At 46.6% G+C, this 18,326-nt stretch overlaps 1 protein-coding gene across 1 annotated transcript; it reads right to left on the bottom strand.

The window, feature by feature from the left end:
- Nucleotides 1-8,832: 8,832 nt before the first annotated feature.
- POM121L2 (POM121 transmembrane nucleoporin like 2) lies at nucleotides 8,833-11,961 on the bottom strand (the record flags this gene model as incomplete). The annotated part of the gene is made up of 1 exon (XM_084227937.1): nucleotides 8,833-11,961. The coding sequence occupies one exon, from the start codon at nucleotides 11,959-11,961 to the stop codon at nucleotides 8,833-8,835; it is 3,129 nt and encodes a 1,042-aa protein (XP_084084063.1).
- Between the last annotated feature and the right edge of the window lie 6,365 nt (nucleotides 11,962-18,326).

Here is an 18,326-nt window from a genome sequence, read left to right as displayed (position 1 = left end):
TAGAGAAGATTGAGGGCGACCCGGTCACACAGTGATAGCTCTTAGCGTTCTTGGGTCACTCTGGAGCCAGACTACCCCCTGGAGCCCCTCCTCTGCCATTTTCCTAGTTTGAGGCAGCGTTTCTTCATCTATAAAATGTATATGAGAGTTGTGGTGGCGCTGGTGCTGGTGGTGGGGTGCTGGTGCTGCTGGTGCTGCTGGTGATGATGCTCTGGCCTGAGACTATGGCTAAAGCTGCTCTCAGGGTACCGGGCTGTTTGTGCTTTACCAGGCGTTGCCAGCAGGAGGCGCGCGGCCCTCAAATCTTGTCGCAGCCTGGTCTCCAGGGCGGGAAATTCGCTCTCAGAGAGCGAGAATGGAGCCCAGGCAACCTTCTTGCAGGAGGCCTCTCAAAATACCTTAGCAAACGTTGCCCTCCCGCCCAGTTCAAAGGCCAGCAGGAGGCGTTTACGAAGTCAGGACCCTCCGCGAGTCTCACGCATCACAGACACAGGTGTGCGTGGGTTTTCACAGAACGGGTGGGCTCGCTTGTGTGTGCGGCAAATAATCTAGTTATTTGCAGAGGCAGGAGCGGGGGGTCTTCTCTGAGTGGTTTGCCAGCCTCCTGGGCTCCTATTCCCCACCGATGGCGAGAGAGACGCCCGCCACTCTTGCTGCGCGTCCTCCGGCCAGTTGCGCGCCCAGGGCGGCCTGGTGGTCCACGAGCACCTGTTTCAGTTCCTGCGACTTTGCTGAGCGCTTTCCCTAACGCAGCCGCCCGGAGGCCAGAAACCACACCAGTTACAGGCGATTTTTGAGAAAGCAGTAAGATCTGATAATGAAGTAGAAATGAGGATCCCCTATCCCTGCCTCGACATTCTCCCCAGTCTGGGATAATGGTTCCGAGTCCTAATAAGTGACATGGTAATGCGATCACTAGTGAAGAAAACCTCCCACACGGTAGGGCCGCGGTCTTGTTCAACGGCCTCACTTGTTTCCAGTTAAGAAATAAAGGCCCGAGGCCACCAAGTTCTGGAACCACTTGGGAGGAAATGCGGGGGTGCAGGGGTAGGATTCCTGGAGTACAGATCACTGTTTTTAATCAAGATTCTAGCGTCCGAAGTGTTGGGTGCAGGCAGGTGACAGGCAATCATCCGTGATTTAATCCTGGAGAAGAAAAGACAAAATGTGAAGGAGAGACAACTAGGTCATCAAAAATTTAGGGACTAAGTTTTCTCCACGGGCCCCATGGTGTAATGGTCAGCACTCTGGACTCTGAATCCAGCGATCCGAGTTCAAGTCTCGGTGGGACCTTCTGTTTTGTCCTGACTGGATGCCCATCTCCTTTCTGCAAACCATTCTCTTGCCCAGTTTTATTCCTGATATTCCTACACTTGCTGAACATTCGCTGAATCCTGTGTCTGCAGTCGCCAAAAGGTGATTTGCCATCTGCTGTGCACAGTTTGTTTCCTGAGGGGGTTAACAAGGTGTCTTCTCAAAAGGAAAGGGGCGAGGGAAGCCGCCCAAGCCTTGTTGGAACTGGAAATCTCTAGAAACAATCAGTAAACTGAGGAGACTGGAATGTGTCGCGTGAGGAGAGTGAGGAAATTTGGTGATGGTTCTGGACTGAGAAAAGTCAGGATGAAAATTTAGGAAAGGATTTATTTACCCATGGACAATGGGTGTGAGAGAAGAGACTGTGGCGGAGGCCGAAAGAACACCGTCTGCAGACAAGACCACAAAGGGATCCAAACCCAAACTCAGAAATCTGGATACCCGGGACGTGCAACCCGCGACAGTCTAGAGTCGGAAAACTTGCTCCTGCGGGTTTGCACGAGCAGCTTTACTTACGCAGGGAAGCTGGGGAATGGGCTGATTCACCGACTTCAGGCTTCCTCCAAGCCGCCCTGACTTCTCCTAGCGAGGGATCCCCGAGGACTTTGCTGCGCCCGGGGCTGCGCGCCTCTCTGCGTCCTCTTTTTTTTTTTTTTTTTTTTTTTTTTAACAGGAAAGAGTTTTATTCATGGAGGATGGGTGAAATTTATTCTTTTTTTAAAAAAATAAATTTTATTTTTATATTCCCCATACAATTGTAACCCCCCCCCCATTCTGACCCCAATCCCTCCCCTCCCGCCCCCCACCCCCCAAAAAGTGTCTCTGGTTCATAGTTTTTTGTTGATTTTGATTTTCACTTTCTTATAGTTATTCATTTTCCTGGTCCCTTATTTAAGTTTTCTAGATTCCTGCTATGAGTGAGACCATCCGGTATTTTTCTTTTTCTTTCTGGCTTATTTCGCTGAGCATGATCCCTTCCAGCGCCATCCATGTTGCTGCAAATTGCATGTGTTTATCTTCTTTGAATGCTGAGTCTGCGTCCTCTTGTCGCCGCGGGAGCGGGGTCCCGCTTCTGCAGATCGAGAAAGTGAAGTGGCCCCAGGAACTGCTGGGGCCGTTTGACTTTTGAAGAGAAGCCTCGATGGAAGAAGCAGCCGGAGAAGCGAGGAGAAAGGAAACGTGACGAGAAAAAGCCATGCTAGCGAAGAGGAAGCTCGGAGAGGCGAGCGCAAGGCGCACGGAATTGGCGACCCTTTCCTAAAATGTGCCTTTCAGATCACGCACCCATGAGCTGCATGCGAACAGCCTCTGCTCTCACCTTCCCTTGCGAGTCATGGTTTTCTATTACTTTTTGTACAACATCAACTCTAACTGGGGCGAAATATTTCCCTGTTGACACGATAGAGCAATTGGAAATCGCGGTGTCTCTGAAATCTCAGAGGCTGCGTTTCATTTCCGAACTTTACACTATTTCATGATGAGATGACAAATTCCTCCTTAACCTTCAACTAACATTACGATCTTAACGAAAGGGAGCAAACATAGATCATGGAAAATCAGTGCTTCGATTTTTTTGATAACTATTCAGGCTCGTAAGAAAATGATGCTCATTGACTTTTGTCAAAGAAAACATCCATATTTTGTAAAATTATTACTGCTCGTTATTACTTTTATTTATTGCTACCGGTTATTTCTTAAATTCACATAAACTTAATGGAAATGTATAGAACGTTGTACCCTAAATAATATATCTTAAATAATCATAACAACGCCTTTTGTAAGTCCTACGTTTATTCAAAACCACAAGCCAGTGGACTTTTTGCTGTTAATTTCCTCTGAAATTTCTTTGTTGGAGCAGTAAGAAGTTTTCATCCTGGGCACACGAATTGATGGGAAAATATTCCCAGTCTGTCACTAAAAGACATAATTCCAAAGTATTTTCATATATGATAAATCACTTCCCAAAGTGATCTATTTATGTCTTTTATTGTGTGCTGCGATTAAATGTGAAATAAACCAAATCAGAAGAACAATGATTGCACAGATTTATGGTTACTGGAAATTACTAAAAATTAGATTTCATTTTATGTAAGTATTTCCTGTTACATGATAATGTGATGTAATTCATTGTGAGTGGCGTGATTGGGTCTTTGAGCATAATAATAGGTGAAAATTCTGTGATTGATGTGTTTGCGAGAGACAACTGATTCTCCTAAAATTTTCCATTGTAAAGCCTTGGTAAGAAGGGCTACATGGTTTAAATTGAAATCTGAGGAATGAACAAAGGCAGCTGACCTGACACACACTAAAATGTGTCACGGGTAGAAAATGAGAATATGGAGCTTGGAACAAATATAAAGTATTTGGTCCCTCTTGGAAGGGAAATGTGTGTGAGGACAGCTGAAGGTGGATTTGCAGGCGAATTAAGGTAAAATTATCAAAGTGTGAAAGGGGCTTCTGGGAGGAAGGTGGCGAGAACTGGTTATGTAAATATTCTCCAAAGTGACTGCAATTTGAAAAACAGCATTTAATTTACATCTATCACCAACAAGGTGCAAAGTTTTGTCAGAAGTAAGTTTTAAAGGGATGTCCTAAAACCTCAACTCACAGGACGAGGTGGCCGAGTGGTTAAGGCGATGGACTGCTAATCCATTGTGCTCTGCACGCGTGGGTTCGAATCCCACCCTCGTCGGCCTTGCTTTTCTGCTCCTCAATCTAAAATTGCTTTGTTACAAATTTCCTGCTTCACTTCACTTCATCTCTCTCCTTTAGATCTGGTTCTGGTAGTTACATTTGCCGGTCTTGAGCTCTACTCTTAGAGCGCTGTTTACATTAGTTCCTATGTCGTTAGCTCATCCAGAGTATGTGCTGTGACGTCAACTTGGGCGGCTCTTGGCCAAGGTGTTCCCATTGCTCAATCCCTCATCTCCATCACAGCATGGCTCAAGTTGCAAAGCCACAGCAGCCAAGGCTTTTGTCACACCCTGTTATACTCTCCTCTGGACTATTGACTGAAGTTTATATAGCACCTTCTCCATTTCTCAGGTCAGAGGAATTCCTAACTCTTCTTGGTTTATTGTCAAAGTAAAGTTTTTTGAAACCTTCTGTCTTGGATTTACTTCAAATGCTGATAATTGGGGAGTAAAAGAAACAACACTGACAAACGTTGCTAATTGTTTAAATTGGTTGATGGACGTTCATTCTACTATTCTTTTGACTTTTCCAAATTTCCACCTGTCCTATTTTTGAATGATATTTTCTCTCATACATTTGTCCACTTTTTTCTATCTTTAGGCTTTTTTAAAAAAATATTTGTTTATTTATGCATACAAGAGCTGGGGTATAGGCCAGAGATACGGGGTGTGAGAGGCTTCACCAGAGACAGAGTGGGGAACAGAACAGACAGACTGACTGAAACACACTGCTGAGGGGAGCAGCAGGTGAGGCAGGAGAGGTCTGCTGCGCCATATGGGTTGCTCCCCAGTGGCCGGGGATCGGGGATCAAACTTGTGCTGCAGAGGCTTTTGATTGCTTCATAGCGTGGTGCTTAACCCCTTGCGCCACCAGGGAGGCCCTCATTAGGCTTTTTAAATGCATATTTTTAATTTGCATTCACTAATGGCTAGTTTAGAAGTCTTTATATTTTTGTTGGATAGTGACTCTTTTCTGAAGACAGACGCTTATATATCCTGCCTATTTTTCTATACAGTTACATGCTTTTTTCTTCTTGGTGTGGTAAATTTCTTTACATGCTGAAAAATAAGTCTTCCAGCTTCACAAAATCTTTAATTTTGTTGGGGGATATTTTTATTGACAGTTTAATTTTAACATAGTCAGATATATAAGTAATTAATTTGGAGGGTTAAGACCTTCCTGTCCAGAGGATATAAACATAGTTTGCAGTTTCTTCAGATTCTTTAGATAGTTTTATTTCATACTTAGTCATGTATCCATCATTTTTGTTGTGAGATTAAGCAGTTTTGTTTTTTAGAATTTAGTTACTTGCATCAACTACACTTAAATTCATTAACTTCCTTCCAATCTAAAAGACTAAGTCAACCCTCTTTTTCACACTCTATACCCTCCCCTTAAGAGATGTTTCCAAGATCTTGATGTTGTTTTGATGCACATTAACCAGGTTCAAATCTTCTTCTAAGCCTCTTCAGACTCTCCATTCAGTGGCTCAGACCCAAAAGCTTTCCTTTACCCTAAACTCCTCACTTTACCTCCACCTCACAACCAATGTAAGAACCAAACCTTATATAAAATCAGATCACTTCCTTCTGACCGCCCTGCTCTGAGCCATCATATCTCAACCCATTCCTGCAGCACTACTCTGCCCCCTACCACCATTCTCTCAGCCTCCTTCCCCCTACCCCCACTTTCTCTTTCTCTTCTACACTCTATCTCAGCAGTAACCAGAATAATCCTGCCACAAGTGAGTCATGAGTCATTTCCTTGCCCCAAGGCCTTTGCTGGCTCCACATCTCACACTGGGGGCCTGGGACCAGCTGTTCTCTTTGCCTGGAATCCTCTTACCTTTTACATCAGCAGGACTAAGACTGTCTTTGATTTCAAGTCTTTGCTCACATGTCAACTTCTCCTAAGACCTCAGATGAAATTTCATCTGATTCTAATCCATTTATCCTGCTCTTTTTGCTGTAGCACAATCTCTTATATGTACAAATTTATTTCCTGTTATGTTTATTGCGTTTTAAAAATCATCTTCTCAAAAAAAAAAAAATCATCTTCTCATTGTAGCCGAGTTCTGGGTAAACTAGAGTCCCTGGCCCTTTCGGAAAAGTGCTTACCACAGAAGTTTGATCTGGGGAGATGGTTCTTAAGTGTTAACTCGGCCCCAGCATTACCATCCGACAAGAACAATTCTTTTATGGAGTCTTGTGGTTTGGGTCAATAATATCACTAACATATAAATCCAAGAGGAGGAATTTGGTCCCTGAGACATCCTAAATATTAGAAGTTTCTAGTAACCAATATCAGATGCCCAAGCATTTTGAATGAATGATTGAATAGCCTAATGAAATACTTCCTTCCTATCCCATGGTCATTTCACACCTAATCTATATAAAATTACATGTATTCTGCCCAAATTATGCTATCTAGGCCAGATGGCTAAGAGTTCATCTCCTTCAGCTCCCCCTTTCCCTCATTCTGTTTTCTCTACCCACAACCGTGCCAACTGTCCCCAAGCCCTGCTCCTCAGTCCCTCCTCTCCCGAAGGTCTCCTCTTGTCCACTCTTAACTGCCTGGTTAACAATCACTGCTAACTACCTACTCTGAGTTTGCATCTTTGACATTTGCTGGTGACTCCATAGCCTCCCACATATCACCAAGCCTCCAGTCTGTCCCCAGACTGAACAGCCAGAACAATCCAAATCCAAGCTTGTCTCATTCATGCTGAAAATCTTTCCGTGACTCCCCATGGCTTCACTCCTTGGCAATTACCTGGTAGATCTGCTCTGTCTTCCCTGCCTGGGTGCCTGTGTTGGCATGGATCAAAGCTCTTCTCTATTCAGTGCCCAGAACACACATTTTAAGACAGAATTCAAGATTCAAGTCTTAAATAAGACGGCCTGCTGTCCTGCTTCTGGTCCCCTGGTACTTGTCATTTGTATTGGCATTACTGGCTTGCTTAGCAGCCTCCCCACTGAATTGTAATCTCCAAAACAGAGGTTGTCTCTCACCTCTGAATGTCTGGTGCATAATACAAGGCACAGAGTCATCACTAGAAAATGTTAATTATGCTAAGAACAGTAGACAATGTCTAATACTTTCCCTCTTGTTGACACCTCCCCCACCCCTCACCCACTCCACCCCACCCCCAGCCCTCACCCCTGTAAAATGGCAATCTTGGGCTGTGGAATGCCATAAGTTGAAACAGCATGGGTGTTTAGAGACAGGCCTACCTGATGATTTGCTATAGTAAGGAACAAGTGAATAGACTTTGGAGCCATTACAAGTTCAGTCTCCAATCTAGTCTTTACTAACTGGGTTGCCTTGGGCAAGTTCATTAACATTTTCCTGCCTTTGGGTTGCAAAGAGTTTAACAGCAATTCCTATGTCATAGACTTATTTTAGCCATTTATTTTTATCCACCAATTTTAGATCACTTATTATCCCAGTAGACCTCTTCTTCCAAGGGTTCACAGTAGATAGATATATGCAGGGGTTCATTCTTGCCTTTTTTTAAAATCAGGATGATAAGTGCTAAGGACTATGATTATAGCACAGAGGTCAGCTTAGGTGTCAGCTGGTGTTGCCCTTTTCTCCTTTGTTCTCAGGCCCAAGAAGTTTCCTGTCTTACCTGCCCTATCTGGCAGCGAGTGACTGTGGAGGAGCGATTTTATGAGCTACTGGTTAAAAGGAGGAAAATGAAGTGTAGGCTTTGGGCCCCTAATGGGGCTTTCCTGACAGGCGGTGGAGGGATGGTCGCCCACAGTATAGAGAGAAGCAGCTGGGTTTCCCACATTGTTTCTCCCTCCCCTGGCTCCCCTGCCTCCAGAGAATGCATCCCTAAAAGTCAAAACAGGTTGTGAATTCTGGAATCAGCCCTTGTTGCCACAAAGCAGTGCTTCGTCCAATTAGCTGAGTCCCAGAACCTTCACTGTTAAATCTGAATCAACAGCTCTGTTCCCACAAGTCATTCCTCTTCCAGACTCAACTGCAAGCATAGAATACCTATCAGCAGACAAAAGGAAGGGAACTGTGTGCTGGAGAGTGGCAAATGGAGAAGTGACAGGTGGGAAAGGTGGACCAGTTAGCTCCATGCTAGAAAGGAAACCGGCCAAGTTTATTTTTTTTCTTGGAATGAGGAGGGACCTCTGGGGTCTGACGTCTGGGGGGCTGTGTATTAACTCAGGAATCTTTTAGGGGCTAACCTGATTAAAAAAAAAGATGGGGTTGGAATACCACCTTTCTTAGGAAAAGATTCAGACTTGGTGGGAGGAAGTGGTCCAGCAAGAGCAGCGCACAAGGGCGCCCTCCAGGGTTGACTGTTGAGCCTCAGGGGAAATTGCATTCAAGGGCAAATTAATCAAAAGGCCCTGGAAGAATCCACTGGAGAACAAAGTCGGCATCCCTAGGGGGCCGGAGAAAGGGAACCACTTCTTAATGCCAAATAAAAGCAGCTAAGATTTGAGAGACTCGGTTTCTCCTCCCAAAGATGCAGGAGAACATGGGCTATAAACACTGCCCCCTGGCATCTCTTTTCCAGGGAGAGAACTGGAGGCAGGACCTGTGCTGACCCAGAGAGGAGCAGGCTGGGAGGGGAAGACAAGGCTCTGTTCCATCCCAAAGGTTTCTACCCACTTTCCATTCTGCTGTCTCCACTAGATACCTTGGTCGTTGTCCTAGAATGTAGATTAGGACCCAGAGGCTGGAGCTGGAAAGCCCTAGACAGAGGTTTGGGGTGTTTGCTTTAAAGAATTGAAAGATGCTGAGGTTCTTCACAGCAACGCTGAGGGGCCATATCAGAATGTGGGTGACAGGGAACACAGGCTATTTCTTGTGGGCATGGTGCCTTCGGGAATGCCCTTGCTCCCTATTCTTAGGGGTTTTTGATTTTGCACCAATGGAAAATGAAGGGGCTGACGACCTGAAAGGTGCTCTCCCAACAAAGCCGTGGGCGGGTGGAGAGGGCACCCCAAAACTGTGGATGCTGCCTGTCTTCACTGGTCCGTGGACAGGGGTGCTCTGAGCAAAGGGGGGCCTGCAGGGCCCCCCAAACATATTCTTTCTTGCAGAAATGTTGGTTCTCCCCAAGGCAAAAGGTGTGCTCTGGCTGGCAGGGCCCCTGGTGTTCTGACTCCAGGCTTTGCCGAAGGGCGGGGCTTTGCTAGAGGCCCCTCGAGACTCTGTTGCAAAGCTGCGTGAGCCAGAGGTGGATCTCATGTCTGAGGCAGCCAGGCTGGTTCCAGAGTCCCCACAGTCCATAGGGGTCACTAATCCCCCAAAGGCAAAGGGTCGTGGGGCCATGCTGCCAAACACTGAGCTGCAGGCCCCACTCAGGTGCGTCTGGGTGGCAGCTCCAAAACCAGTGGCACTGGCTTGACCAAAGGAAAAGCATGCTGGGCTGCTGCCTGCATCTTGCCTGACGCTGGCAGGGATGTGAAAGGTAGAGGCTGAGGGTGTCAGATCTGCAGGGGCTGACTGTGTGGGACTGCTGAAGGCTGGCTGAGCTGGACTTGGTGCAGGAGTTGGGGATGATATTGCTGAGTTTCCAAATATCAGAGATCTATTGAAGCTCAGGCCCGCGGCTGGCTGGGGGAGCTCTTGTTTCTGCCTATCTGCTCCCCTAAAGGCAGGCTGGGGAGTGGCTGCTGGGGATAGCGGGAAAGTTGGCCCTGAGCTTGATCCCAAGGGAACTGTGAATGCTGAGGTTGGTTTAGACATGCTGGAGGCCAGTGCAGGCTGGCTCGGGGTTGCCAGGCCTGAGACTGGCCACAGGCTGTTCATACTCTGAAAACTGGCTGCGCTGCTGTTCAGGGATATCTGGCCAGCACTGGGAAGAACCTGGCTGAAGATGGTGAGTGAGTGTACAGAAGGAACGGAAGGACAGGTGTGTGGTGGGAACATGAAACCTGTGGCTGGTGAGAAGTTGGCCCTGAAGGCCCGGGCAGCCCCGAGAAGGAATGTGTGGCAAGTGGAAGGGGTGACGGAAGCATCGCTTAGGGCCTGGGGAGTGTTTACCACACCCACATCGAAAGGTAGCTTGGAAACAGTGTCTTTACATGTGCTGGCTTGAGTGGTGGACATGACAACTGAGGTGGCCTTGACCAGGCCATGGAAGAGATGGGGAGATGCTGGAGTAGTTAGAGGGGAGGTCTGCTTGCAAGGGAAAGGAGACATCATGGGCATAGTTTCAAGTGGGCCTATGCTGCCAAAGATAGGCTTGAAAATGGGAGTCGAGGTACCCAGTGTTGAAGAGGCCGCTGTTGTGACGGGAATTCTGGAATAGAAGCAGCCTCTAATCTCACTATCGGGTGTGAGCCCCAAAGTGCATTTTGATATGTGGTCAGCCGAAGCTGCAGTAGGAGGTGCGGATGCGGGAAGATGGGGAGCTGGGCTACTCATCATTCCAAACAAATGGCTTTGTGTGGTGGGTGTTCCAGGGGTAGTGACAGGTGTTCCAGGGGTGGGTGTTCCAGGGGTAGTGGCAGGCAGGGCCTGGGGCAGGGAGGACTGGTCAGCCTGAGGGGTGGAATGTGGCCAGGTGGTGTCAGGTGGTGATGTGAGAGAAACAGGGGTCAGGAGGATGAAAGTAGCTTTGGATTCGGAGTCTGAAGAGGTGCCTGGAGGGGACTCTGATTGTGAGCACCCAAGTGGGGTCAGCAAGCAGGGTGTGTTTAGAGGTGACCCAGTCACACTAATTGCTTCTCCAGGAGATTGTGGGTGGGCCACAGGGCCTGGGGACTCCTGCATTTTCTGTAAGCCTTCCAGCTGAGGATGTGAGCCCTGTGCGGGAGCTGTCTCTGCAGAAGGTGGGGTGAGAGGCGGGGAAGTCTGAAGAACAGACTGATTCTCAGGATCAGAGACCATGGCGGGCTCGGTCATACCCTCTCTGCATTTGTTGTCCCATGTTAGTATAACCTTCTTCCCTCCAGCCAGATCCTCTTCAGGGAGCACATAACCAAGCTGTGGGGGTGGGGCAAGAGCCAGCAGGTTCTGGGGGCTAGGTGGAAGCAGTGGAATCTTCTGATTTTGCTGCCCAGATCTGCCAAATTCTGATATCAGGGCCTCTGGGGAGTGAGTCTGATGACCTTTTTCTTGCTTTTTCACCGGCCACTCTGGTGTCTGGAGGGATGCCCTGGAAACACTTCTCTTCTGGGAGAAATTTCTAGAGGAGCTGTAGGAGCTTGTAATCACATTTCTTTTGGAGCTGAGGGAGTCTCCGATGTGTGTGCTGCCCAAGGAGCTCATGGAGGAGCAACTGGGCCTCTTATTCAAGCTGTGGTTTGAGTTGCAGGAGTGGAGGCTTCTCTTCAGAGCCCCAGACCTGGGCACAAAACAAGTGCGGGTTCCGTTTTTCATCAGAGGCTTAAATGCGGATGATCTGGTCTCTGAGCCTCTTCTCTTGCAGTCCAGACTCTCAGGGAAGAGCGGCTCCTGCAGCCGGGCCTTGCCTTTCGCGCTCTGTCTGATGGCCCGCAGCACTGTCTCCTTGGCGCACGGGTCTGGGGCCTTCTCCGCGAGCGATGACTCCGCGGAATTGATGACCTCCGCCGGGGACGTGGAGGGGGGAGCTCTCCGCTCCGGAGGCGCGATTTTGATGGTCACCGGGCTCCATGTTGCCCGGGGGTGCCGAAGAGACCAAATGCACCGCTTGAGGTAACTTTCCCACCAGTCGGAGGGCAGAGGCCCCAGGATGGAATTTGGGGGCCTCCTCATGGGAAAGCGCCTCCAAGCCTCATTGACTCTCCGCGCGGTGGGATTGTTAGGGTCCCAGTTTGGCGGCCTCCGCGCAGGTCTGTGCCGCGGGGCGGGGTGGGCGCGATGGACGTGCTGAACCCGGTGGACTTGGTGAAGGGGCTGAGCCGGCCGGCGGTTCACCGACCTCTCGGGCAAGTCTGTGCGCACCTGGGCTGGGGACGGCGGCTGGGGTCCTGCCTTGCCCAGGTAAGTGCCCATGAAGAGCGATGAGGCCGCGTCGGTGACTTCGTTTCGAGGAGGTCTAGGGCACCCAAGGCTGCTCTTCTGCTGACTCAGCCCGAGTCGAAGTGCTAGAGTTCGGGTGACGGTTGGGATCCGGGCGCGAGGAAAGTGCCAGCGTCTCGGGGCGCTCCACGTCCCCCAGGTCCCGCAACCATAGGTGAGCGCCGCGTGGGAGCAGAGGACACGAGGGATAGCGGAGCCCGGGTACCTTGTTGGGCTCTCAGGGCTGTCGGAGAGGAAGCGCGCAGCCCCTGCCCCGGCGTCCGCAGAGCCAGTCTGGAACCCAGGGCCCAGGGTCTCAGAGGCGCGCAGAGCCCAAGTCCGCGCAAGCTGCATCTCTAGGCTCTGGCTGCAGCCCTGCAAGTTCAAGGTCGTGGCACGGATCGGTCCTCCTGCAGTTTCCAGGGAGTCCCCCTAGGGAGCGCTGTTCAGAGGGCGTCGGCGCGGCGCCCCGAAGTGCGCAGGATGAAGGCCCGGGCAGGTGCATCTCTGCAGTGCAGCCGCAAGCAACTCTGGAGGCCGAATTGGCACGTTAGGGGTTCCTGAGCTTCTCCTTTCGTGCAGCCCTTTCCTGTCCGCCGCAGGTAGGTGCCAGTCACCTGCAGGTGGACGACCACCGGACGCAGTCACCTCCCGGCTCCATCCAGAGTCCCCGCAACCAAGTTGGCCCTTTGGGTGTTTTTAGACTTTGGGTATGCAGAACCAGCGCCTTCTGGTGGGGCTTCGGCGCTTCCGGCCTTCGGAGCGCGCACCAGGGATGAGGACTCTACGCTGAACCTGAGCGCTCCACACCCCGGGTTTAGTCTGTGGTTGAGGCCGCCTCCAAGATCCCTCCACTTCACTGTCCCCACCTAGCGCCTGGAGAAGTGGACAATCTCTGAACCGCGTTTGGGCAAAGGGGGTGTATAAAGGAACGCGTTCTCCAGCGACCTTGACGTGAACTTAAAGGTCACTTCAATCCGAGCCAGTTTTCTTGTTGGAAGAAATTGTTTTGGTAATCTTTTAAAAAGTTACTGAGTTTTTCACCGCGTCCCTCACCTCGCTGACCCTGACTTGGGATAAGTATTCAGCCACAAATTCACGTAGGTTATAGTATTTAACAAATTAACATTTGCATAAATATCAAAGTCGATTACTTGGTTTCTCCACAATAATTGTATCCAATTTAGTCGTCTATTCTTCCCCTTGAAAATAACCTATTTTCTAAATTTAAGGAGTATTTAAGAAAAAGCATTTTGTATTTAGAGTAGGTGATTACTGACAATTTTATTCATTCAGAATGTTGTTTTTGTACCGTTTTGTAAATCCGTAAATTTTAATATCTTCCTTTGTTTTTGATTAATTAATATGTTTTAGTCCATTTTTATTTATCATAAGTATGTAAGTGGACTTAGAGAATTGTTATTCAGTGATTGAGATAACCATGGGCTTACACCTGGTGTCTGGAAGGTGAGTGCAGTTTGGGGGTTATAGATGCACTTGGCATTGACTCCCCTTTAAAAAGTCCAAGTTTGATTGTATAATAGTATAATAATGATGAGCTATGAGCTTTCATTAACTATGTTATATATAATTAAAATCTATGGCAAAATAGCACAAAAGTCCACAGGTTAATTTAAAATTCAGGAAAGGTGTTCTTGTCCTAAGTCACTTATCATTTGTAGGGAGTACAATTTATGTTAGACTTTCAGTCAAGAGTGCATTTGTAATTTGTAAGGCAACAGATTCAAAAAGAGCAAAAGAACATATAGTAATAAGGGGATAGAAGGAGACATGGAATAATTTTAAAAACCTGATAATCAAAGAAAAGGAAAGAGAAAACGAACATAGACCCAGAATATATGGGAGAGGGTGGTAAAACAAAGGTAGACTTAAAAACAAATGTATCAGTAATTATATGAAATGTAAATAGGCAAACTATATCATTGAAATACAAAGATGGTAAGATCAGCAAAAATGGTAAGATCAGTAAAAATGGTAAGATCAGTAAAAATAAAATCCAATTACATGCAGTTAAAAGAGATACACCATATATAAAGGTAAATTAAGAATGAAATTATATTACTGAATCCGTGCTCCTAACATTTTGTTAAGTAGTTTAACATCTAAGTTAATGAGGGATATTAGTCTGTAGTTTTCTTCTCAGATCATTGTCTGGTTTTGGTGTTAGAGTAATGCACACCTCATAAAATTAGTAGAATTTTTTTCTTAAATATGAGGTAAGATTCACCTTTGAAGCAAGGTGAACCTGGAGTTTTCTTTGTGGGAAGGTTTTAAAGAATAAAATCAATGTATTGATAGCTGTGTTTACACGAGGCCTAGGGTGACAGGCTTTAAAAAAATTGTTCTCCACAACTTCTAAATATAATATTATTTACTAGCATTGACATAGGATTATGCAGTTTTCAGCAGATTTTTGAAAGGATTAAATATAGGGAGGCTATTCATTAGTCAGAGTAGAGTTAGAAATTGATTAACAAAAAAATACAATAAATCCCTCCAAATATTTCTAAAGTAAGTGATATAATTCTAAATAATGGAGGGGAGCATATAACTCACAATGGAAAATAGAATAAATTTTTAATTGAATTATAATTGAATATTACATATAAAAACATGTGAGTGGCAGCTAAAGTTATGTTTTCCAAGATAGCACTGAATAACTTTCATTTCACTTGTTATAATTAATTCTTCTGATGTGAATCAAATTTGTATTCAGTAGCAGCAGACAATCCATCAAAACATCTTAAGGAGATAATAAATTTGAAAACCCTTTTACTGGTAGATACAACAGGAGTAAATGTGCAATTTCCTTCTCCATGAAATCACGTACAATAAACAAGACCACCTCGAAGGAAGTATTTCCTATTGCTGTTTTGATGGATACTTGGTGAGGTGGAAGGAAATTGACACTTCAGATTGGTAGAAGACTCGTGGAGGTGTATAGAGGAAGATTGGTAGGATCTCAAAGGAAGTAGGGAAAAGAGTCAAACTAGAGAAGGGTTTTCAGACAGGTTAATTTTGCGGTTAGTTAAATGTAGAAGTTGTAGAAATACGTCATACGTCTTTTTGGAATAAAGAGTCAAAAAGACCACTTAGCAGAGGATGGTTTCGATCCATCGACCTCTGGGTTATGGGCCCAGCACGCTTCCGCTGCGCCACTCTGCTAGACGGCGCCAGTATGTCCTCTTTTCTCTCTTCAATGATAAAGATAAAACTTTTCCTCTAAGAAAAAGTTCATTTTTTATTCCCTTCCCCTCCAGTGACTTTCTCAGTGCCCCCCTCATCTCCCAGCTAGTCAGAGACTCTCCACAACCAGACGGTCCCGGACCCTCTTCTCCAGGTCTGCTCTTTGGACCCTACAAAGGAGTCTGGGGTGGGAAACCTTTTCCCCCCACAGGACCTGCTAGTTGTGGGGAGCCAGGCGAGGTAGAGCGCGCCCCGGAATTCGGGCCCCGCCCTTCTCGGGCAAAATCCGAGCGGTCGCTGCCGCTCCCTGCGAGAAATCCTGTCAACCACCTCTTTTGCCTCCGGTAAGAGATAAAATCTCCTAGACGACCCTTTAGATAAAAGAGAGGCTTTTTAAATTTGCCTCCAAGGGCGCACGATTTTCAAAAGGAGCGGTGCCCCTGGAATAGAATAAATTGAATTTATTGCCCAAATTATTACATGGCAGCCACAATTATTACATGGCAGCCCCTCTTGGGGCTGTTTTGATTAAAAATAAAGAAAGGAAAGTGAAGGAAAACAAACAAAAAACTAAAGATAGGCTCCCCCTCTCCCGAGGGGAGCAACTCGTGTGTGTGTGTGTGGGGGGGGTGTCTCTTGATTGCAGCTGCCTCAGTGGTGACGCTGGACAGGCGTGTGGAGGTTGTAAACCTGCCCCCTCGCCGCGCCAGCTTCTGGATGACAAGCAGGTGTGCTGGAGCAGCCCACGGCTAGGGCCGGCTTGCAGGCTAGTCTTATTTTTTCCTCCTTTTACTGCATTCTCCGTCCACGATGAACTCTAAGGGCGGCCTCGGCTGCATTTTCTCTCGTGGTGGAGTGGCAAGCGTAGCTGCTCGCACAGCCCAGCACCCTCATCCCATCCCAGCCACCTGCACGCCAGCTGGGAGCAGAATTGGGGGCGCCCTCTCGGTCCCCCACTTCTTGCCGCTGGAGCACTGTCCGGGGTCCTTGGAACTAGCGCCTCCTCGCGGATATGGAAAAACTTTGTTTGTCACTTCGGGCCAATTTCAGGCTTTCTGCGTTGCCTGCAAGGAAGCTCTCGCTTGGAACAGACTTGACTTTGGAGCTCAGACCGTCTAGGTGGGATGAAGCTCCTGTCAGTGAAGGTTTCCTCATGCTAAGACGAGGACAGGGGTGGTCTTGAGTTCCGTTGCAATTTCTTTTCCCAGGCTTACCGGGGGAAGGAACCCAGAGCCAGAGAACCTGGCAATAGGCAGCAGGTTTAAGTCTCCAGGGATATTCTGAATCCAGGGAGAATGAAACTCGATTATTCCTTTTGGTCTTTTATCATCCCTGATCCACGTCGCCTCGAGGAGATGCTGCATCTTCAAATTGTGGCCTCTCAAAACCAGTGTCTTTTCAAACTTTTCTGACTGCCATGTAGTATCAGAAATATGTTTACAATCACAAATGCAAAACCTAGGCAAACACACATCTTTGTATTCATAGATTTATTTGATTCTGTCTGTCTTGCTATCTGTGGAGAAAGACACACACACGCAGTGCCAGGCAATTTTCACCAAACCATATTTTGCTACATGGAGTTTATTCTGATATTTCCTTTTCTTATTCTATTCCACGTCATTCGTCACAATACCAGTTGTGAGCTTTTCTTTTATATGGATTTTATGCCCATTCACCTCTGAGTCACCAGATGATTTGAAAAGCACCCTCGTGTATATAATGGTGTTAGAAATAGCTCAGCCTTCTAGAGTTAAATAATGGATTGGAAGACAGTGACCTTTCCATTCTGGTGGGACCAGTAGTCAAGGGATTAAGAAAATGGTTAGAAACCACGAGCTTTTTTTGGTATCACACAGCAGTCAGTGTTATCTGAGAAAGAGTACTCTCCTAGGTTCCTATCTGCATAGTCCTGCAAGGGATGCAGAAAAATAACACTTACTCTATGGTACTTTCTTAATCCTTATTTCCCCCACCACCACCACCACCACTATAGTATATTTGTAAGGTGTCTTCTTTCCTCTTTATGTGTTGAAGGATTCTTGCCTCTGTAGCTAAGTACATATTGGTCCTTACCCCTTAGAATATATTTTGCTGTTTATTCCCCTATTTTATCATTTTCAACATAATATTCTGATGTGGCTTCCTCTGCTTGGAGAATTCTTACCTCAGGTATCTATTAGATTTATTCCCTCACCTCTTTGAGCCTCTGTTTTAATATCAGAACCAATGGATTCAAAGTCTGGATAGATGCAGATTGCCCTTCCCCATTTTCTGTGGCTACTTCTCAGAGATTTGTATATTAAGTTTCCTTATGTTTCTGCTAGGATGAGGAATTCTCCCCTATCTTGGCTGTGTTTGCTGTCACAGTACAGTCTCTTGCAATGTTCTGTTTATCTAGTGTTTACCCTTGTCAATAGCTGTTTGTGGCTCTCTAGCATCTGTTGGTTATTTGTGTACTGGACATTTGAATCTTAAAAATATTTGGGTTCATTTGAAATTCTTGGAGACATGACTCATCTCATTTCATTCCCCCACCAAAATAACAGGAAGTAAACACCTTCTTACATTTTTAAATAATATAAATTCCTGGGTTTTAAAGCTAGAGAGTGACGACATGTACTGGATGAGTCAGTCTATCCGCATGATTCTTTAGTGCCATTTTCTGAAGCAGATGCATATCCGGTAGATATATTAATGTATAATAAGCAGATCTTCAACACTGTGACAATTACCAGAAGTCAATTCACGTGTCTTTCACCAGGCCTCTGATCTCTAATCCACAAATCTTGCTCTTTTCAGATTTCTGACCTTCGAGCTAACCAATCCCAGTCACCAGGACTTCATATACAGCCTTATAGCAGGCCGCTTCTCTCTCCACCTACAGTGACTGATCAAATGAGACATCTGGCAGGATTTCTTTTCACCACTATCTTTCAGGGGCACTTCTGAGTGGGAGATTGTGCAGCTGATACAAACATCAGTTCACCTATCTGTAACCAAGTGATTTGATTAACTAGGACTCTTCTATACCCCTATTTCACCCCATAGAATGGTTCTTAAGACTTCTCTAATATGCCATATTCGACATTTCCACTCACATTTCATTAGTCAAATCAAGTCACATGGATGTAGAATGAAGTGTATATATA

Source organism: Talpa europaea (genome assembly GCF_964194135.1).
Source record: "Talpa europaea genome assembly, chromosome: 2".
In the NCBI taxonomy this organism is placed as follows: Eukaryota; Metazoa; Chordata; class Mammalia; order Eulipotyphla; family Talpidae; genus Talpa; species Talpa europaea.
This window is presented reverse-complemented; position numbering and strand designations above follow the sequence as displayed.